The 23009-nt window shown below is 46.9% G+C and overlaps 1 protein-coding gene across 7 annotated transcripts in view; it reads left to right on the forward strand.

Moving 5' to 3' along the window:
- SLC4A4 (solute carrier family 4 member 4) overlaps positions 1–23009 on the forward strand; it is a 139838-nt gene that overhangs the window by 68140 nt on the left and 48689 nt on the right. For all 7 annotated transcript variants that reach the window (XM_027698542.1, XM_027698545.1, XM_027698539.1 and 4 more), the window contains one exon: positions 21750–21885. In XM_027698542.1, the coding sequence (XP_027554343.1) occupies positions 21750–21885 (136 nt within the window). The remainder of the gene's footprint in view (positions 1–21749; positions 21886–23009) is intronic.

Consider the following 23009-nt stretch of genomic DNA (forward strand, 5'->3'; position numbering starts at 1 on the left):
CTGGAAAGGGGCACTTGGCCACTTTTGGGAGGGGCAGGAGAGGTGTTAGAGTGTCAGGACGGGTGGCAGAGGGGCTCTCGGTGCTTCCCGCAGCTTGGAACCGAGTCTCCTCTCATCGCAGGAGGGGCAGAGAATTATGCTCATGACCTACTAACCTCCTCCAGTTGGGATTGTGGGTTTGGGAAATGAGTGCACAGATGGCGGTTCTGGGATGGCAGCAGATGCTGCTGATCTAATGAGTGCGATCCATTGACGTTTTATCAGAGTCGTGGAAAGCAGTGTAGGAATGTCTGCAGAACTCCCCCATATCAGACCTTCCTGGGCCTTTCCCTTCTTCACTTGGCACCCCACATTCATCTTCTCCTCCAGATCGAGCTGGCACAATGATAATGCAGATAATTTTGATTGCACAGGGGAACTGTTAGGGAATTAGATGATGAGGAAACGTGGAGGGTGAACCAGAGATCTCGAGGCCAAAAACCTGCTTTACTTGAGTGCCAGCAGGCTGGAATGACCAAATGGGAGTGTTAAAAAAAAAAAAAGAGAAATCAATCAATTCCATACAGAATACCCAGCTGATAGCAACGGGCTCTCTCTGCATCCCTGTGGACATCGCTCCAATGTGGGCTTTCTGTAACTGGGAACCCTGAAATAAATACTTATCTGTCATCATTCATGAAAACCAAGCCTCAGTATGCCCTTACAAATGCTCTTGAGGCAAGACTTGTGTTCAGGCTTAGCCTTCTGCAGCTGTGGGTCATGTCCAAGGACCCACTCCAGGGTTTCTCTTTCTGCTGGGGTTATTTTGGGAATGATGATCTTGCTTCGAAGTTTGGAGCAGATGCTGTGTTGTGAACGTGTTCATGCCTTGAAGAAACAACAAGTTAATGAGAGGCAAGAGCTGCCTTTCTTTTATGTCTTCTGCCTTTTATCTCTCTGGCTTTGTGTTAAGCTAAAATTGACTCTTTTAGCTGTGACTTGAAGGACTGGCAGTCAAAGAGCCACCACCAAAGGAAATGGAAATTAAGATTTGCTTGTCATAAACCTGAAGAAAAAACAAGGTAGGGCAGAGAAGGCCTCAGCTCTGGGACATTGATCATTGCAAATTATTTCCTTTCCACTTTTTCAGCATCAACCCTTTCCCAGAAAAATGGTATATTTGGTAGAATAAATCTGTATGATATCTGAAAAGAAATCCTTGAGAGCTGTGGGCTGTTCTGCTCAGCTTTGAATCCTGATCCGACATCTGTTCAAGCAGGGGAGAGTCTTTGCTTGGATTTATTTGCTGATTTCTTACCCACTGGGTGAACTTTAAAATAATGATATTAAGTACATCAAAATTATGTGCAGGGAAGAGCTTGGTCATCTGCGAGCTGAAGAGGAAAGCAGATGTTAACAAAAACGTAAGCGGTTCTGGATAGATGTGTTTGAATTTGCTCGGCCAGATTTATGTCTCTAAAAAGGCAGAGCCCTTTTGGTGCCTTTTCCTTACAGCTTGGATATTCCCTGGAAGGGCACTGTAAACCTCAGCAGTTAAATGGAAATAGAAGTATGCATAAATCAGCACAGCCTTTCCTGCTCTGTGTGAGGAAACCTAGGAATGGACTAGTCCCATCCTGAATGCGGTATTGGGATGTGTTCAAGCCTTGCTTCCAACTGGAGACCTAAATATTTAAATATAGTAATGGGAACTGAGTTCATCCCATGTAACAGGGCTGTTTGGTTGGGCCCTGAGCTGTGGGGGTGGAAAACCCTGTGAATGACATGGCTGGGCATGAGAGGAGAGGTGCTCTGGGCATCCCTCTGGTGTATTCCTGCTCTGAGGGCAGTTCCATAATGCTGGGACTGACAAGCCTGGCCTTCAGGCTCTCACTGATAACCCAGCTCCACTGTGATCCACCAGAGAGCCACCCACCACCGTAGGAGTCTGCTTGGAGTGCCTGGCCCTGTGGGAGCTGGGAAGCCTGAGGGTGGTGGGGTGGATGATGCTGATAATGGATCAGGAAATAAGGACAGCAGTTGGCAGTGCTGTGGCGACAACGTGGTCCTTGGCTGCAGAGCACTGATGGCATTGTGGCTTTGGGGTAGTGGTGGGGGTGTCTTTAGAGCAGATAAGTAGCTCTTATGATGTGAGTCATCAGTCAGGAAAAAAGGACATGCACTGAAGAGCAGTCGGGAAGAGCTGGCTGGAGGCGGTGAAACGTGGTGTGCTTGGTGCAGAGAGGGCAGAAAAGCTGTTCTGAAACCACAAGATTTAGATATCAAGGCACTTGGCAAGTGTCTGGCACCACATCTGGGCAGAGATGGGTGTCACACAGGCTGGGAGAAGCTAAATGAAGGAATGAAGGTATTCTATGGGCTGTGGTCTAGGTGAGTGAGATGAGCCCCTGTGAATTCCCTGCCTGAGAGAGCTCTATCCCAGTAAGAGGGTGATAAGCATGCCCTGTGGGAGCAGTTGTATCCCACAGTCAGTCAGACACTCCATGGTGCCTGTGGAACAGGCTGTGTGAAAAGAACAAACTGGAGAGACGGCAAGTTATGGCTCCACAAAGTTTTGGGAGCTGTTTGGGGGCAGTTCGGTGGGTAGCAGGGATCGGTTCCTGACAAGGAGATGCGCTGACAGAAGTCACCCGGAACTGCTTGGTTTCAAGTCCACAAAGGCAACGGAAGCTTTGAGGCCAGAAAAGAGTTTCATGGATGTGGAAGGATTTCAGTGTGTGGTGTTTGGTCCTTGGGCCTCTCAGAACTTTCTGGGACACCTTGCAAACCCGTCGAGCTCCAGACGCTGAGGAGAAGGTGCTGCCTGCTCCTTGCTCCCAGGCAGAGTGCTGACTCAGCCGGGCACAGGCTCTGCCTTGTGCTTTGGGTATTCCTAGAGAACATGCCTGACCCCGTTTTGTTGGCCTTGCTCTTATTTGGGTTTCCCTTTATCTGTGTGGGACTTTTCTGCTTACTTTGTATATCATGGTTTTCTTGTCCCAGCGTGTTGCAAGGTAAATTGCCCGGGATGGGAAACTTCAGGAGGATGAGTCTGTAGCAAAAGAAGAAATACAGTCAAGTGATTTCATTCCAGCGTGCATTTCATCGTGGGAATGGGAGCTCATGCTGCAGAAAGAAACTGCTCACCATCAAACAGTATAAATGTATTTAGTGGCAACAATTGCTCCTTTGGCAAATGCCAGCTAAAGCTCTCCAGGGGGATTAGTCTAGGCTTTGCATTAAAGCCGGGCTTGAAACATACTCCACATTCCTAACGGCAGGAAAGTAGTGCCATCCAGAGCAGTTGTTTCGTGTCTGCTGCAAGAATTGGGGATTATTTGGGGATGGACTGGTTCAGATAAATGACTGTCACGACCTGTAGAATCCCGTTTGCTGGTTGGAGGCAAAAGAAACAGCTCTGGAACCATGGAATATGCTGATTTCCATTATTCACGTGGGGTTTTCCCAGTTACATTTTGTCAGCTGTAGAGTTCAGATATCAAGCCCACACTCTAAACTCCTAATATAGAGTAATCCTGGAGTCATTTAGACTTTCCTTTGGCCTGACCCGAGGGTTTTGCAGCATCTTGCAGCTCCCAGTGATGCATATCATGTGTGGGTGAGGGAGGGGGGAACAGGGAACTGCTAAAGGTCATGGGATGGGCAGCGTGCCTTGGGATCTGCCCCAGAAAAACAGTGCTGGGGGCTTTCTACTGGGCTCAGTCTGGTTTTTATTCCAGCTGTGTCAGTGGTGAAAAGGGAAGATTTCCAAATCCTTTACCTTGTCTACTTAAAATACATATGCGTGTATATGCAAAACAGGCAGTATTTTGTATGAATTGTTTGCCTTTGGAATGAGATTGCTCTTTGTCTTGTGGGTTCCTTTAGGGCTTTGGCAATAAATAAGAAGCTTCCAGCTGCAGACAAAACCACATTTGGGGTTGCATGCGAACAGTTTTTGATTGTTGGACATTCCAGCATCACCTCCTCTGAGGGTTTGGTCCTGCTTTGCTGTAGTGAGGGGAGGGACTGTGGTGGGACGAGGACAGGCTGCCAGGACACCTTGTGGCAGCACCTATAGAAACAGGGCTGGCAGAACGAGAACCGTGATCCAGGGCAGCACCAGGAACAAATTTAACCCAGAGCATATATTTAGCCTGGCTGCTTTCAAGAAGATTTAAAGCCATATTTAAAGCTGAGCATCTGCTGAAGTGCCGGGTGGATTGCTGATATAAATAGTTCCCCGGGCTGGAGCTGCTCTGGCTACGTGGGGAAACCTGGGAGCAGGCGAGATTTCGGGGAGCGTGTTTGGCTGCTCTACCATGCTGGCATGACTATTCCTGGTATTGATTCTCCCTGTCCTTTCCCCTTTCATTACCTCACTTTCTCAGGACCACAGGCTTTTGGAACCAAAGAATTCCCTTGGTCACAAGTGGGAGAAACAGAGCACAGATGGGACCAGGGTTGGACTTGGCAGATCCCTGCCCACCGCCCTGGCTGGCCCGGGAGTTGTGCGGCTTTCCCGAAGTGTGGCTCTGCTGGGAGCCTTCCCCCCTCATCGGGGCTTACTGTAAACGGATCCCGGGAGGATGAGCGGGGCTGTCTTCATGGCAAAGCTGCCACAGTCTCCGCACAGATTGTCCTGCTCTCCCTTTGGAAGTGGAGTAATGTGAAAGGGCTTTCTTCCCCCAGCAGTGCTTAGGAGGAGCGTTCCCATTTTCCCAATGCTTTTTATCCAGCTGTCACTAAATGGATTGCCAGATGTTTTCATAGTTTCTCCCTGTTGTTGTGAAAAAGGGCTTGTAAAAAAGGATCATTCCCGTGGGTTGGGATCTTTCTCAAGTCAGTTAGGGTGATGAGCAGCTCCCCTTGGAGTTCCCCTTCGAAGTGGTGATGCAGTTGCTGACCTTCCCCTTGAGTCACAAGTGAGCCAGGCTTCTTCCCACCTGTTGTAGGAGATCGGGTGCTGACTCTTATCCTACATGGAAAATGTCTGGCAAGAGCTGGCGGTGGTGGTCACAGCACCCTGCTCACCCCTCTGGCTGGAGCTGCCATGGACAACTGTGCCCATCCTGCTCCAAAAAACATTTCCTTTACGTTCAGGTTTCATTCCAGTCTCAAGATACCCTGTTTTTTCCATGTGAGAGTGGTAACACACGTGGATTTTTGTCCAAAGCCTGCGCCTGAGGAATACAGTGTTTTCTATGCTTACGGTGCTTCTTAAGTATTGGAGGGTTCAATATTAAAAAGCTGGAAAAGTCAGCAACTGGGCGTGGTTTGTGGATGAAGGTCTTGTTCCCCAGCTTCTGCCTTATGTCCTTCCCTGATCACTGGTGCAAAACAGGTTTTAGCAAACCATATCCTCCTGGATTCCTTCTGGAGAAACCAAGTCCTGTGAATGACTTGTGTGCTGTCACAGCTCACAGCTGGTACCAGCCCTGGAGAGGGTTGGCTTTCAGGACATCCCATATTTCACAACAGTTGGAGCTGTAGGCTTGTAACTGAAACTTGGCAGCGTCTGGGAAGCTGGGGATGTGTTTTCTTCCCCTTTATTTTCCCAAAAAGTGGATATAATACCTGTGAACGACGTAAGGGGCTTTTCTTTGGCCTTCTGGAGAAGAGGAGATAGATTGTTTGCAGTAAAAAAAAATTTCCAGTGGATCTGTTCCTTAGATTTCCTAAACCTGCAGACCTTCCTTTAGGCAACTTAATTCTCTCTCCGTGGCTAACTCCGATTGCTTTGGAGGACCGTAGATAACCCTCAAGTGCATTTGAGTGTTATTTTGGGGTTGTGAGAATATTTAGCACGCCTTCATTACATCTCCAGCTAATCCAAGGTTGGTGACTTGACTCTTTTCGCTGCAGTGCTGTGACTAATCTCATACTTCTGTTGTTTGTTAACATAATTATGTGCTTTTCTAAAAAGGGAAGAGTGCTGGGGCATTTGCTTCATCCCTCCACGGTGGTTACTGCACACGTTCGATGGCTAAAAACCCCTATTGATCAAAGTTCCCATGTTTATAGCCATTTTTGCCAAGGAATTTGGGACAGGTGTGAGCAGGGCAGAGAAGGGGAAGGTGTGATGCTTTGGGGAAGAACCTGTTAATTCTTGTTGTCAAAAGGGAATGTGGCTGCTTTGGAAGCCTTTGAAGATGGAGAGAACCGTCAGAAGGTGAAAGAATATTAATATGCAGTGGTAAGGAGCTACAGAGAAGGTTTCTGGCTGGAAGAGGGGTTGTGTGGTTTTGGATCGCAGGAATGCAGTGGGGTGCTTCCAGTGATACATGCTGATAGTGGCTCTTTATTTTCAAACTCTTGGGAACAATTATTTTACAACAACTTTGGGATTGTGAAGCTGAGACTGACCAGAAATGGTGTTTTTACTTCTTTTCTCCCATTTTCTTAAAACAGAGAGGTGCAGTATTTACTCTGGGGTTCCTTTGAAATTTGGAGTCTTGGGAAGTTGATCTTTTTGGTTGCAGCTGCTGGCCTTAGCACATTTTGGAAATGAGGGTGTGGATTTCCTCTGAGGTTCCATCTGGAAAAGAGGTTGCCAGGGGAGAGCTGTGGAAGTGGTGACTGTCTAAGCCTGCGATCCGGGCGTGTGCAGCCTCTGGTTATCTGCTGGAATTTTACATCCTTTAGCTCTGTGTGGGTCGGGCACATGGTGTTTATTGTGAGCCGATTCACTTGCTGCCTGTGCTTGTCTGAGGTGTCTGGAAGCCGTGGTGACACTGGGTTTTTTGTAAGTGTTTGAATTCTGTGCCCATGGGAAATGGAAAGGCAGAAGGTTTTTGCCTGGTCAGCAGATGGAATGAAATGGCCTTTAAGGTCCCCTCCAACCCAAATCATTCCTTGATTCTGTGGACGCTGCTCCCGCTGTAGCTTCAGGTTGTACGAGGAGAGGCCCTGGTGGGTACAAATTCTTAGAGAGCTTGAGGCCTTTTTAGGGGTGTGGGACAGCACTAGGCAGTATTTGCTGCTCCATCAGATATCCTTGATGTGAAAGTGGTGGATCTGTGAAGAACATCCTCCTGGCTCTGGAAGAGCCCTCATATCCAAGGCAGCACGTGGTGCAGAAGGGAAGATGCTCTTTTCTTAGAAGCCCACGGCTTCAGAAACATAAGGTCAGTGCTGAACTTGTTGTAAAAACATCCTCCTCCAATTAAATCTGGTGTGACATTTTTCTGAGGAATGTGGGTTTGATGTCCTTCGCTTGGGAAGAACAGACGGATTTTACACAGCAAAAGGAAGAGTAAATGTTTTGCAAGAAATATTTTGCTTCCTATCAAGGTCAAGTATTTTCTTTCAGTTATGCAAAGCATGTGCTTAAAATGGGAATCTCCACTGGAGGACAGCTTTCAAATCTTGGAAAAGAAATCCTTGAGGTTTATTGCTCACTATTTCCTGTCTCTTTGAGGGATAAAAAATGAGTATGTTTTGAAGAAAAGGCTTTTTTTTATCTACACCAGTGAGTTGAACTGTTCCTATCTGAGGCATTGTGGGCAGAGGTTTGACTTCATCTCAAAATCAAGCAGAAGAACTTGGGTTGGGGTTGAGGGGTCAGGTATATGGAAGAGCTGTTGAGAAATACCTGGAAAACCAGCCTTTTTTTCTACACCTTCTGTAGTTCCATTTTGGTAGCCAAGTTGCACTCTAAATATCCTTGGTTTAATTTGATATTGGAATCTGCAGGTATCCAGCATCCTAAATTTTGTGCATTAGAACGTACTAACCAATGCTCGGTTCGTGTCCAAAGCCTTCCTGCCGATGGCTGAGGTCAGGTGATCATGGTGTTATATCCACCTGGAGATGGAGAGGATGGAAATTGAAATTCCATTCCAAGGGGGAGGCTGCTTTTATTTGTATTGGTGCAACTACTTGGTGCAGTTAAAATCCCTTTAGGAATTAAAGGAAGTGGAGTTCTCTGTTCTCCCCAGATCTCATCTTCCCACCCCTTCTTTTTAGCTTGGAGAACTCTGGAGAAATAAACAACCTCTCCTGTTTTATCACCTCACATTGAATTTCTTTAATGAGCTGCATAGTTAAATAATGTAAACTGACAGTGATATTAAAATTATTTTAAAATATTAGATTATATTAAAAAGTTATTGAAACTGTGGGTGCTGGCAGGGCACGTCACGCTCCAGACCAAGGAGACACGTACCGTGTTACGTGACCAGGGTGCTGGCCTGGCCACAGGCACTGTCTGCAGGCACAGCCTCTATTAATAGAGCTGAGAACCAGATGATTCCCAGTGTTACGTGACTCTGACTCCGGAGATTACGGGGGAAGGTGGTTTGGGGTGGCAAGAAATCACCTCTGCGGGTGATTTTGCAAGGGGGCCGAAATTTCAGATGCTGCAGGCTTGAAACACAAAAGATGCAGGAGTATGATGGAGAGAGTTTGGATTTGAGGTACAAACTGATTAAACTCCTTTAAGGGCAGCGCAGAGCTATTCAGGACTCGGCAATGGAAGAAAAATATATGGGTATATATATATCCATATATATATATATATGGCTGGATATATATATCCAACCATAAATGCTGGATGTAATTCCAAGTAGGTACATTCATCCTTGCTCTAGCATTTTTTTTCATTGCCACCTAAGTCATATAAATCCAGGGAATTCTCCAAATTCGTGGCATCCAAGGAGCTATGAGTTCTTCTGTGAGCAGGGAAACCGTGCACTCGGACTTTCAGGGCCGTGGAGGATAAATTCAGAAGGACCATCAAGTCGTAGCAAAGGCAGTCTGAATATTGAAGCAGTTGGGAGATAGATTACTCACATCTCAGCCACCTATGCATTAAATATCACTCAAAACCAGTTTCTTAACTCTTTTCTTGTCATTTTGTGACAGAGGGCTCTTGGGTCTTTGCCAAAATGTAGTCGTTGGGCCTGGAGTTTTCCGTCCAGGTGTCTACCTTGAGCTCACATTTCTTGTGGGGAGGAGGAGGAGGAAGGAAAGCAGGGATAAATTTCTACTTAAAACCTGAGAAAATATTTCAAAGAATGTAACAAAAAAATCATCTAGTGATCCTCATCTCTGGAAAGAAGTTCCCACCTGTGTTTTACATCAGACAGCTGAAATTAGAACTGTTGGCTGTGTGTGCCAGGCAGTGCCCAGGCGAAAATTTGTCCAACCTACCCCAAAGTCGTGGGGTAGAAGTGCAGCAAGAAGTGGTGCAGTTCCCTTTGTTGGGAATTTCAGTGTTCACCTTGCTGGGGCCCTGAGTGATTAATGAAGGCCGTGCTTCCAGCACCAGGATGGAGCAGGTGATGTCCAGTGGGGTTCCTCCAGTCTCAGCTTTTCAGTCGTTCTGGGATCTGCAGGTGAGGATCTGGAAGAGAAGGGTTTGACTGGTGACGTGTGGCAGAGACGCTGCTGTTGTGAGCAGCGAAGCTGTTTCTGGGTTACACTACCTGTGTGAAATTTATAGATTATTTATTTTTCCATTGTGTTCATGCTAGAGCGAGGTTTCCCTGAAATGTCTGTATTCCCTTCAGTCTGCTCTTCTATCCCTGTAGTTGGAGTCAGAGGTGCAAATCTCTGGTTTCTGGGTGTCTCTCTGTCACAAAGTATAAGGATTTCCCATTTCACTTTGGTTTTGTGCAGAGAGCTGTGTGGATGGATGTGCTGGTTGTACTATTCCTCGATGGATACGGAAAGTTCAGGTTTGGTATCTCTGACAGGAGTTTTTCAAGGGGACTGATGTAATTTCTACCAAAAGGGTTTTTTTCAAACCCTTGGTCATTTAAATCTTTTGCAGTCATAGGTGTTACCTCTCTGAGCAATGTGCTGATCAGCATCATTATTCCAGCACCAGATCCTGAATGTAAAGTTTCTACACCTGTTATTCCTGTAAATTCTCTTTGGAAAGGCCAGTGTGGCTCAGTATGGAAAACTTCAAATTTTTTTAGGGTCACATTTCACTGGGAACGACTTGGTGAGTGGGACTTTGGCTTCCCTTAGTGCTGTCAAGTCTGTCCAGTGCCTCGTTACCTTATTTTACATCAGTCCTGTGCTTTGCCTGACTCCTGTGGGAATTGAGCAGGTCCAGGCGTAGGAGAGCGGCTGGTGGGATAGTTCAGCACCTCTTTGGCTGTAATGTTGTTTTCCTCGCTGTTGTCGCAGGTGTAATCTGTGGTTAATCCCCCCAAGTCTAAACCTGTGACTCCCCAGAGGACCTGAAGCCTTTTGTTGATTTTGATTTGCAGCCTTATTATAGACAAATTAATGTCTGTGAGTGACAGCAGGTCAGCCAGAGACGAGAAGAAAATGAGTAATTAACATATATTGGGTATTACTGATTGCTTTTATGATTATCTGGATTTTAAGGTATTAGCTGGAAAAATAGCTCCTAATCCCTTATTAAAGATAAAAGGCAAGTCATTAAAAGTAGGAGGTTGTTTTCAGTCCTGAGAAGCACTGGAAATATGTCTTGGCTCTGGCAGCAAACTAACCTTGAAAGCCTGTAATTCCAAGTTACTCAGCTTAGTTGTTCTCCTTGGCGAGGGAATTTCTGAAGTTTCCCATGTGCTGGGAGGTGGAGGGGATGCGAGACAAAGCGACCCTTGTCATGGGAGCAGCGGGCTTGGCACCGGGACAGGGCCCTTTCAATATCCTCGGCATTACCCGAGCCTGGCCCAGCTGCCGGGCTGGGAACATTCGACAGCTCCATGGGGGGTTATCCCAAACTTCAGGTTTCTGTCAGAGGCAGGTCTCCTGTACGGGGCTCCTGTCGCACCCCGACTCCTTTCTACCCTCCTCATATCATTGTGCCCATCTACCTGATTTCTTGCCCATCTAACTGGTTTTGTGGCTGTGCACTGAGCTGAATCAGCAAAACAGAGTGGTCCAAGCCCAGAGCACTGATCCCAGCGGGGAAGGGGGAATGAATGAGAGGCTGAAGTGCTGAGAAGGCACTAAAGCTGAGGAAGGGTGATGTTTCCCTCTTGCTGTTCTTAAACCCGGAGTGTGTGCGGGGTCAGGAGGAAAGCAACAGCATCCTTTGCTGAGTTATAATAATCATGTGCAGAAACTTGCCACACACTAAGTCATTCTTAATAATCAAGTATTTTTTGTTTTAAAACTAGTACCTTCCTTATTTCTGGGTAATGAAATTTGAGCACCAGTAAAACCACAGCCTTTTCAGATTTATTTCCTGTATTTTAACAGTTCTGTGTTTCAACACATCATGTTTATATACTTCTACTATACTTTCAAAAAGCAATTTAAAATGCACTGGGAGCAATTAAAAAGAAATAAAGATGGCATTTAACGACTTTAAGGAGATCAGTGCTTGTAAAGAGATTTACGTTGGAGGAAATGCTGTTCTGATGGAACATGGTTTGGGAAACACTGCTCACTTCTGCTTTGCCCTTTTCATCCCAAGTTGTTTAAAAGTTTATTGCTGTACCTGGCTCATTTGTTCCCCTTTTATGTTTTTTTTTCACTGTTTGGGGTTTTTTTTAAGTCCTGGGCAATGTTTAAGGCCAACTGTGCTGTTGGCTGCTCAGTGCTTTTGATGTTGAGATGCTGAAGCCAGTTTTGTGCTTGAGGAGGGATTTAAAAAGTAGAGGTAGATTTTGACTCCATATTGGGTTGGTCAGGGTTGATTCCCTGAATGCAAATGAAGCAGTGCAGCTTTGGGAATTGTTTTGCTGGTTTTCTCTGGTCTTCGTGGTGCTGGGGCAGCCTTTGTTGTTGGTAAATATCTTCTGATATGGAGTTGGGTTTTTGTTCCTTTCACTTCTGATCTCATCCTCCAGACCACGTTGCCAAGCAGATCATTAATCCCAACACGGGGTTTCCAGTCTCTCTTCATTACTACAAGTTGCTCTGAAAACCTGGCAAAGCACTCAGGTTTGGGCAGCAGATGGGATGGCTGGAGTGGAGATCAGCTATCTGGAATAGAATAAATGAGGTTGGAAGGCACCACCAGCAGGTCCAAACCTCTGCTCCAAGCAGGGCCAGCTTGGTAATTAAGTTATTAATATTGGGTTCTAAGTTGTGATATCGCGTCCGGAGCACTATGTCATTAGATTGAAGTGCAGGTGGCACAGAGCCCCAGGGAGACACACTGGTTATTTTTCCCTCTCATGGATATCTCTGGATCCTCGGGGCAGAGAATACTTGGATCTCCTGGGGCTCTCTTTAGGCGCAGGTGGTACAAAATTATTCTTGCCAAGCGCAAGGAATTGCATCTTCTCTCTCTCTTTTCCTGTGGTTTCATCCTCACCTGACATGCAGGAGATGAGTTCTGTTGTATCCTCCTCCTCAGAGGTAGAACACAGGAGGTGACATGACCCTGTAAAAGACACCACTCATCATGTTCTGCCACTTTGGGGCTACACAGGGGGTTGACCATTAGGAAGGTCAGTGCTTATGCAAAAATCCCCCCCAGCCATTCGGTTCAGTCCAAGCCATGCCCAAACCGACCTCCTACTTGTGTTTTCCTCCCAAATGTCTAATAATTAACAAGCTGCTTAATGCATGACAAAAGACCAATTAACCCTAAAGCATTTAGTGAACTACATGTAAATTAGTTGTAAAACGTGTCTGTAAACATTAAATGTTAGGCAATTACATAAACCAATAATTGCTAAAGTTGCATTTAGGAGCTTAAAAGAAAGAAAGAAAAAAAATCTGCTTAAGTAGTGCTTCAGAGAACTCTGCTAATGGTTTTGTTTTTAACTACAGCCACCCCGGTCCGGGTAAGTCCCAGCAGGCTGGGGCAGCTCAGATCCCATGTGTTTTTAGTCATGGAAGCAAAATAAAGGCATGGTAACCTTGTACACCTTTGGAAACTGCAATGAAAACCTCCAGAACCTGGAGTCTAGGAAGAAATGGCAGAAAGGTGGTAGGTGGTGTCCTGTTGGGTACCAGTTGCTGGTGATTTTGTGGATCGATTATTGTTTTCTTTGGTTTCGGGCTGTACGAAACATCCCAGACCTGGCAAAAACCTCAGGACTGGGCAGGGCTTGGTGAGGTGTGAGCACAAAGGACTTGGCCACTCATTGCTGTTGAGTTCACTCCATCTTCTCTTCCTCATTCTGCAGGCACCTGCCTCCCACGTTAGCCTTTGGAAAAGGCTAAGTGCCTTTCCACCCACCTATGTGCTGGAGTTTCACACAAAGCAGCTGGTTTGCTTTTCTGCACAATTTTTAATCCCCTTAATTGGCCACCTCACTTTGAGGTGGTCCGGGTTGCCCACTGCTTCTCAGGCTGCCGCTGCTAATGGTCTTAAATAATTCATTTTCCTTGTACTTATCCTCCAGGTTTTAGTGGAATCTTTCAGTATGGTATTTTTGCTTTGACCTCAGCTTATGTCGGACCCAGATGTTCCTAAATGGTGCAGTGAAGTGTGGCTTTGCCTTCTTATTCTGTGTATTTGTGCTTCCCTACTGCTTTAGAGCCTCTTTGTTGTTTTGGTAAAAGTATCTCTCTGTGTGGCTCATGTTGCATTCCAGAAGGAGTCTCCAAATGTGTCTCTAGATACCAGATTTCTCATTTTTCAGTGAAAAAACAAGTTGAGTTTGTTTGAACTCGCTTTCTTCCTCCCTCGGTTTTGACAGTAGCCTTTCCTGGAGTATCTTAATTACAGTGCAGTCACTTACTGAAAGCCAACCTATGCTTGGTTTTCCTGGATAAATCCATTGGATAATGGGCTTTTATTTTTCTTGCACACAATTTTACTAGTATAGATCCTGCTTGTGTTCCTTTCCTAAAAGTGGAAGTATTTTATACTTACGTTTGGTTGATTGAATTTACAGAAATTTGCTTGAAGCAGTAAAATCACCTTCCAGCGTGGGTGAGACCCCAGAAAATCCACTGGGTTTTTTTTTCCACAATAATCATGCTCTGTGGAGGTTTAGTGCTCATGTAAGGAGGTGGGGGTGAGTCTGTGAAGCTCGGAGGAAAAAAGAGGCAGAAGCTTGAACTCCACTTACCGTTGCAAGGGGAAACCAGTGAAGAGCAGGAGCTGCCCAAATGTCACCAGGCTTTTGAGAACAAGTTGAATCAGGAGTTTCTGGGAAGCCAGTTGGAAGGAGTGTGCTGCTGGCAGCCTGGAGCCATGCCGAGCCTGGAGTTAATGGTGGTTAATTTTTAAAGGCAGGGGCGAAACTGGTTATTGTGCCTGTGTCTCAATAGGGTCTTTCTGCTCCCGAAATGCCATTGCAAGAGCCCTTTTCTGAGTTGTCTTGACTCAGAGAGAAAAAGAAAATGCCCTCAGAGAAGTGATTTATCCTCCCAAAGCTTTGCTTTGCCACGCTGCTCACTGGCGGGGACAATTCCGTCAGGATGGTCGTAGCATCTCCGGGGATGCCAAGCCAGGGAAGTGCTGAAAGCAGGATTTTTATCAGGATGTAAAACATGGAATAAATGCAAGCACCCAAAGGGCAGGTCTGTAGAGATGGAGCTGCTTGATGGAGCTTGCTTTGCAGCAGCAGGGAAACGTGAGGAAAACCAGCATCCACACATGAAACCAACTGGTTTTATAACCACCCTGTCAGGCCAAGTCCTGGTCCTCTCCCAGTCAATGGAAGCATTGTCTGGATTCTCAGGCTGGCTTTGCAGCTTCTTAGATAAGTGGCTGTTAAACATTCCGAGCCAAAAGGGCAGTTTGTCATTGAATGAAGCTTTTCAGAAGGTGGTGGAAAAATAGAAAAGCGGTTTTCAAAGCATCTCAAAGGAGCCTGGCACCTTCCTCCTCCTGCTAGTCAAGGCGAGGTGGCTTCCTGGGCTCCAAATGGATTTAGGCTACCAAATTCACACATGAAAAAGTAGATGGAGACTCCCTTTTTACAAGGAGTCACATGGAAAAGACAAGGGGTAATGGGTGCAGCTTTCTCCTGGAGAGATTTTGATTAGACCCAAGAGGAAAATTTTTCACAATGAGAACAATCAGCCATTGGAATAATCCCCAGTGATGTTCTTTAAGGGTCCCTTTCAACCCAAACCATTCTGGGATTCTAGAAAATACCTATTTACACTGTGGCTTCTCTCTCCTGCATGGAGTTTGAAGTGGTGCAGGTGATCAGGAAGAAATACTGAACCTACAGAACCCTCCTCAACATGTGTGTCTTTTCCTCTTGTGCACCACTTGGTCCCTGCAGTGATGGTAAGGAATAATAACCCACATTTCTGTCCATGCCTGGCGTGACCGAGGTGTTTGGCAACAGGGAAAACAGAGGGGACAGAATGAAAAGAGCTGAAAGCAAAAAGTGTGGGTGCCAGAGAGCCAAGAGACATTCAGTTCTCCTTGAAATACTGCCTGGCAACGGAGGTGGGCTCCATTGCAGCCAGAGACATGGGACGAAGGGCTTGGCACCCATGGAAGTGGAGGGAATAAATAGGGAAAATCCTCGCCCGCCTGCGCGTGGCTTCCTCCCTCCGTGGGTGGGATCTGTCCCGCCGAGCCCCGTCACAGGAGACTTCCAGAAGTGCCGAAGCAGTCCGAGCTGCTGTGGAGATTGATTGAACGGGACAAATAGACAGTGATGAAACCCTGCTTGTGAGAAGAGCTTAATAGGCAGAAAATTGGCTCTTGCAGCCCGAGGGCTGGTTGGAAAGCGCAGAGAGGGAAGTTTCTTCTTGTCACTGCATGGAAGCTTAAACTCAGGAAAAGAGAGCCCAGAGTTGTTATAGCTGTGTCCTTAAAAATGTCCCTGTACCCTCCCCGTTATCTAAAAGAGGTAAGTGATCAGTGATAAACTGAATTATAGTTTGGCAGGATGGCTTGTGGCTGATGCAAGGAAATGACACCACTTATTCAGGGACTGCAGCACATCAAACCAGCTGTAAAATTGTCTTTGGGGAGCAACACTGCAGTGTTGGAAAAGAAAGTGGTGGGATTTTGTTGCTCACCAGAGGAGCAGGAGTTTTCTCCTGTGCTGTCTTATGAGGAGAAGTTGCTTTGTGCCCACGTGGTGTGGTTGATGCCGATGGAGGTATGGGAGGAGCTGTGAGTGATCACAAGTGATCTTACGATGTTTAAGATACCAAAACAGGACCCAGCAGGATCCCAGAGAGGTGGACAGCACCAGTCTCTGCAGGAGACTCTGAAAACCACACTGCTTTAAAAAGGGAAACAGGGAAAAGCCAAAGAAGAAGAAAAATGCTGAGAATTAGGGAGCGATCTTTGAACTCTGTTCTGTGTGGCAGCCACTGTGCTGCTGTTTCGCTGGTGACTGTTGTTCAGGTCCAAGGGAGGTGTGATGCCAGACAGCATCCCCTATCCATGTGACAGCGGGAAATGTTGCAGAGCTCCAAAGAAAGCCAGGCTTTCTCTAGATGCTGCTCTTTCTTTATTAACGTCTTCTTGGCAACTGCTCAGGAATAGCTCCTTAAAAATGTGCTGCCGTAGCAGTTTGACACAACTGGAAGTAAGATGGCTGATCTCCAGGACTAGGCCAAAAATCCCTTTGTTATCCATATTTTGTAAAGAATTGCTTGTGATGTAGTTTGTATCAGGCTTTGTAACCAGTAGGGTTTGGCACAAGGCACAGCCTATGGACTAATTGGTTCATAAAAATAAGGCATCACTGCCTTTGATACCATTAAAAATGACACTTGGAGAATCTAGAAAATTTAAAAACAAGTGATAAAGAAAGAGAAATTTCCTGTTTTTCTAGCAGTTTGGAAGCCAGTCACTGCTGTGACATCTGGCTCTGGCATCCTCACAGAGAATTGTTGGTCCATGTACACCTGATTCCACAGCCTTGGAATCAGGAGCCTGGCATTGATGTCAGCAGGCAGAGCCTTGCCTTGTTAATATTCAGTCTGGCTTATCCTGTGTCTGTGGGAGGCTATCCATACCCATTTCCTTGGGAATCTGCAGCTGCCTCTACTCCTGGCAGGTTATGCAGATATTATTGGTTTTGGCTGCAGCTGGAAAAAACAGGCAGTTTTCAAAGGCAGAGTCTCCCTCGAGTGGAACAACATTGCAAAAAGTTTGTTATTGGACTTGGGATATAGCATGTGGTGGTCTCTCCATCATAGCCATGTGGTTGGAATTGGCAGGCTGTGGTCTTCTATAGGTATTGCCTTTCAGGATAGTGATCACCAGCTTTTCATGAGATGATGCTGGCTGTGTTTAGAAGGTTCCCAGACAGATTGTTCACGTATCACACCTTGTCCCCATGAGCTGTCTGCTATAGGTGAGTTAATTTGAGACATTTTTGGAAGAAGGGTCCTTTTTCTCTCCCTGTATCTCCAGGGAATGTTTCAGTGAAGTGTCTGTAGGCATAGGTTTGGTGTGTGATCCTGGCAGCACCCATGGCCAAGGGAGCTGGGAACGCTCAGCAAATTGTTACGTAAATGCTGCCGCTCTTCTGGCACTTGAGGGAACGTGGTATTAGTAAGCATTTGTCTAATACTGAAGATTTTTTGCAGATCAAAGACTTAATATATGCCACATGCTGCAGAGGAGCTTACAGCAGAACATGTACAATCGTGCAGTCCAATAGTCCAGCAAAAATGGATTATTCCAGAGCCAGTCAGTGCTGTTCACTATGTCTGGGAAGGGGCAGGATCGAAGGATGGGGGAATATTTGCTTCAAGATGTGTCAAGCAGCTCGAGTAGAATTCTCTGCATCCTGTAGTTGTTGAAGAAGTAGCCAGGGTGGGATCCTGGTGGCACGGGGATCGTTCCCTCCCGACTGCCAAGTCCTGCCTGTGGACGAGTCTAATCTGCCTCCCAGCCAGCCTGCCCCAGCACGAGGTCAAAAAGTAATCGGTCCTAAGCAAAGCAGCAAAACAAGCAAAAGAGAAATTCTCACGCTTGCTTAGGGTGATTAGCTGGAGAGCGGATCACCCCGGGGGGGGGCTCTGTGGGACCCTGGGAAAGGCCGGTGTGTGGGAATAGCACGGAGAGTCTGTGCTCCAGAAATGCTGGGCAGTATTGCTGGTAAAGCAGGAGAGCACCCCTTGCCTTACCCTGTGGCCTTGGCCCAGTGTGTCAGATGCCATCCAGGAACTGGCAGAGGTGCCCACGAGGACGGTTTTCAGTGACTCCTGGTTTTAGGTGTGATTCCGTTCAGGTCTGTGTTTCGAGGAAGCTGGCACAACTGTGGGCCATCAGAGCCTCCCTGCTTGCCTTTATCTGGTGTTTTGTACTGACATTAATGCAGAGTTAAAATTGGTTTGGGTAATGGATGAATTTCAGAAAGAAAATGACTTTAAATGTGGTAGAAGTGTCTGCACAAGTGTTTCACTGCTCTGACTGTGGATGAATTTGAACTGAGCTTAGGCTGACTGAGGCGGCACCAGAAAGGAACCGGAGTATGATCATGTCCTGTTTTAATAAGCCTGCTTGGAAAGCCCGTTTGACAAACAGCCTTCCTCAATAACGTTGCCACAGGCTCTGGGCAGGGATTTGCACCAGGTCTCTCGGGGATTTCTGTAGCTGCCAATGCACTTGGAAGTAACAGAGAACTTCCTGCCCGATGGTCCCTTTGGCCCCGGGTGGAGGAAGCAGTTGACTGAGATGCAGTCCCAAGGGTCTTTAGAGGTGTCCCTGGTAACAGCACGCTGAAAAAGCAGGAGGAAAACTGTGTTGGTTGAGTGGAGAAGAGGTTGTTTTACTTGTACATCAACACAGATGGGTACCCCCAGTTCCCTCATCCCAAGGCAGCAGCGTACACCTAGAGGGCCAAGCTGAAACCACCTTCCATCCACCACCAGCCAGGGCCTTGGCACTGAAGCAGGAGGTGACTTTAGGATACAGGCCGATGCCACAAAGCCCCCCAGCACTTCCGTGTGTGGCTCTGCCATCGCATTGGACAGCGAGGGAGGGCTCCCATCAGAGCCATTTTTGGAGCAGGCCTGGGAAGTTCAGTTGTGCCTGATTTAGGTTGTCGTGCTAGAATGTGTCTCTCCCTATTTCTGAGCTCCCTGAGATTCCTCTCTGTTGATGGAGATTGATTTTTGCCTTTGGGAACCCGAGGGTATATACATTGTGCTCGGAATTGGCCTGAGCTGAACTAGGAGAAACTGCTGATGTGTTAGTTCCCTTCTGCAAGTGATGGATTTTATAAGCTGCCTCACGGACCACGTGTGGCTGAAAGGAACAGGAAAGGGAAGAGAGGGAAGTGAGACATCACCTGTGGATGGCATTACCCACATTGTGTTGGAGCATTTTACCCTCTCCAATTCACATCTAAATTCCTCTCCCATTCAGGGGAAAAATATAATCCCAGCCATCTACATCTGTGGATTAGCCTTTTCTCTGCTGCGTTTTTCTGCTGACCATCAGGTTGTTCTCTTGAATGAGGCAGCAAGGAAAACCATATAAACCAGCTTAAGCGGCAGCAGCCGCTCCTGGCATCAGCAGTGCTGGTTCCAGCAGCTCCCGAACTGGACGGATGAGGTAGAAGCGAAGGTGATGGCCAAGGCTGGGGCAGGCTGGATCGAAAGGTCGGGCAGGGGAGGGCTCCAGGGGTCACCCCCCGGGTTAATGACTCTCCAGTCCCTAAGCCCGCGCTGAGCACGAGGTGTTCGCCCGGAGATTAAGATGAAAGTATGTTCTCCTTGCTAAAGAGAGCACATAAACAACCCATAAACGGGCCCATTAACCCACAAAATTGCAATAAAGAACATGTGGTCAAGTGAGCCATCAGGGACCTGTGACCCAGCAAACTCCTTAATGGGATTGTGAACCTTATCATCGGTGCTGAACATGGATAATGGGAAATTATGGCAAGGAAAGAAAGAAGGGGTGTTGGGTGATGGGCACCCAGGTTTCAATGAGTAAAATGTTGTGGAATGGACATGTCGTGGGATGGAATATCAGGGTAACACTTTTTCATGTAATAAAACCACTTCAAAGTGACTCAAAAGAGAGAATTTTCCCATTGACTCCAGCAAATGCCTTCAGCAGCTCAGGAACCTGTGCTGTCCCTTCTCTTACAGCCTCTTCCATGTACCAGCCACTTCTGTGCTCCACGTTGCTTTTTGAAGCAATAGGATGGGCATTTACTTGTGTTCTATCTGTGATGTTTGAATTCTGTTTGAGTATAAAAGTTTATTGGGGGTCATTAGTGCAGTTTGAGCAGGAGGACGATGGAACACGCGTGATACAGGTGCTCTACCATCTCATTCACCCCCCCTGCCTTGGGCAGGGACACCTTCCACTAGCCCAGGTTGCTCCAAGCCCCGCCCAGCCTGACCTTGGACACTTCCAGGGATGGGGCAGCCACAACTTCTCTGAGCAACTCTGCCAGGCCCTCACCACCTCACAGGGAAGAATTTCTTCCCAATATCCCATCTAACCCTGCCTTCTGGCAGTGGGAAACCATTCCCCCTTGTCCTGTCACTCCAGGCCCTCGTCAGAAGTCCCTCTCCAACCCTTCTGGAGCCTGCAGGAAGATGAATGCCTCGTGATGGGAAGGCTGCTGTAGCAGTGGGACAGGGTACTTGGGTGCCCAGGGAATTCCAAGGGCATTTATGATCACAAATATACTTTCAATCAAAAAGAAATCTATATTATCTATGTTGCCCTAACTGATAAAGAAAGGAATTTGCATCAACCTTTGCTGAATAATTTAGGAAGAAAGCTATGAAAGTTTATTTAAGGAAAAAGCAAAGGAGGAAAGGGCATGTTTGTTACTGGTTCCTTTTTTCCCATTGCAAATTGAGATTCTGTTTACCCTGGAAAAATCAATGTGGTTGGACACCTGGTGTAATTAATTATTTTGCAAGAGACAGCTAGCTGATCTTTTGAAAAGAAAGGGGTTTTTAAGCAGGACTGTTCAAAGTTCATAGTCTGCTGTGTATCTCTAATGCTGATAAACATCCAGCAGAAAGGATGCCTGTCTTAAAATTTCCCATGGCCACACCTTCGTTTTAAGGTGATACCCTCAGAAAAAGGCTGTAGAGCCCAAGGAGCCCTCCAGCAAGGTGACTCCAGCGGCGTGGGCTCTGGTTGCCTTTGGGAGATGCCCTTAGGCCTTGGGAAGTGGACAGCAATGCTCGTGGGTTTGAATTTTGAATCACACATGGTTCTTAACCACGAAGGGGTTTCTGCTCCTTTTTCTTGAGCTCTTAATGCAAATAGACTTTGCTTGTGCTGTATGTTAAACTTTTCCCTAAGCGGGCAGTCTTTTCCAACTGGGACCAGTTGTTTCTTTTCAGTGCACTGGTGCCTGACTAAATGGCATTGGGTCGCATTCTTCATGTATAGATGAGACAACCCTCCTGTTAAATATTCCTGTGTTTTCCAGCGGTGGGCTGGGGAAGTTCCTGCCTGCCTTGCAGGCCAATGGCAACCCAAACCTGACTGCCAGGGAGGGAGGGGAGAGCCAGCAATGGGATGCTGTGCCAGCACGCCTCAAGTTGGTTTGGCCGGAACTGGTTTTAGGTCATATAAAAAAGTGGGTGAAGGCTCTGGGCTGCTCAGAGAGCAGCAGGTCCTCAGGCAGCGCCGTAGAGCACATTGGTTTTGAGCTCCTTAGCGCTTTTTTTTACAAGGGCTACAAATTGCTGTAACATAGTTAAGGTCTGTAGGAAGGGACAAGTTTTCCTGAACTTTACTCCCAGCTTGAACTTGTCAGAAGTTCAGTGAGAGGCAAGGAAGGGGAGAGAGAGAGAGAGAGATAGAGGCTCCCTCGCTCTCGCCCCTGCGTCCGCAGCGACGAGGATGTCAGATGGCAAAGGCAGCCTGGACAAACAGCTGAACGGCCTTGGGGAGCAGGGGAAGGAGAGGAGCCGCCTGTCCCTGGTCATCTCCCAGGCCCTTAACCGCAGTATTTTCACCTCTGCAGTCTCCCCCGCTGCTGAACGCATCCGCTTCATCCTCGGAGAGGAAGATGACAGCCCAGCGCCCCCGCAGCTCTTCACCGAGCTGGATGAACTCCTGGCCGTCGACGGACAGGAGATGGAATGGAAGGAGACTGCAAGGTGGGTTGGTTTTCCTTCACCCTGGATGGCGAGGGCAGCCAGCAGGACTCCCGTGGCAAATTCCTTTTTTTAGCATTGCATTGGGTAATACCTGTGCTGCAGGACCATGAGGGGTAGCCACAGAAAGGAGCCTGCATGGTTCAAATTACCTTTCTTTGATAAACAAGAGAACTGAGGGTTTGTTTAAATGTTCCTTTAAAACAAAAACTAGGAAAAAAACGGAGTGCCAGTTTGATTGGAGTAGATTGCCTGTGGAGAGACAACACTGGGCTTTGCACAGGGGGACATGTCTTCTGGCCAGAGTTGCCAGAAGTGAGTGCCTGAGTCAAAACTGCTTCAGCTCTATTGCCTCAAAGTAGCTCTTGAGCCCGGTCCCACTGCACACCACAAGCAGGGAAATTTTGGCTGTCACTCTCCTTCCTAATGGTGGGATTAATTTCAAATAGGAAAAGAAACTTTAAGGTTTTGCTTGTGAAGAAGTTATTCAAGGTGTGTGTTAAATGCTAGATTGGGTTGCCTGCTTTGAGTTCCTTGGTTCTGTTCTTTGATGCTGCTGTTTTTTTGGTCAAAAAACCATAAAAAAAAAAAAAGGGAGTGTTTTGGATCTGGTTGCCACAACTTACATGGAGTTTATTTCCAAATACCACTGAAAGAGGCATTGGATTGGTGACCTATTCCCACTCACCTTCAGTGAGCTTGGGGCTTTTCCTTTTCCTTTATGGTGTCTGGGCTAAGCTCTTTCCCTGCCTCCCACTGTTAAGGGCACCATCCTTGTTCATGGTTAGCCCATGTTTGGTTACCTTAATCTTTTTTACCTGCAGTTTAATGAGCCACTCCACCACATACCCATTTACCCCCTTATCCTTCATTTATACTTCTCAGTCACTTGGGGAACCTATTTAACAGCTTCTCACCTTTTGCTCTTTAACTTCTGACTTGTTGCTCATCCTTTTCTCCCTGTATTGCTTTTCTTCCCTCTTGTCATTAGTTCAGTACTTTCTGGGTTTGGGTGTTTTCACGGTTCTTTGGTAGAAGGGCTGCATGGAGCTGTGTGTGGGATTCTCTCTCAGGCTCTTCTCCCTAGTAACAAGTCATAGAATGAGAGGAAATGGCCTCAAGTTGTG

This window comes from Neopelma chrysocephalum, unplaced genomic scaffold (assembly GCF_003984885.1).
Source record: "Neopelma chrysocephalum unplaced genomic scaffold, ASM398488v2 Primary Assembly neopelma1_128, whole genome shotgun sequence".
NCBI classification, from domain to species: domain Eukaryota; kingdom Metazoa; phylum Chordata; class Aves; order Passeriformes; family Pipridae; genus Neopelma; species Neopelma chrysocephalum.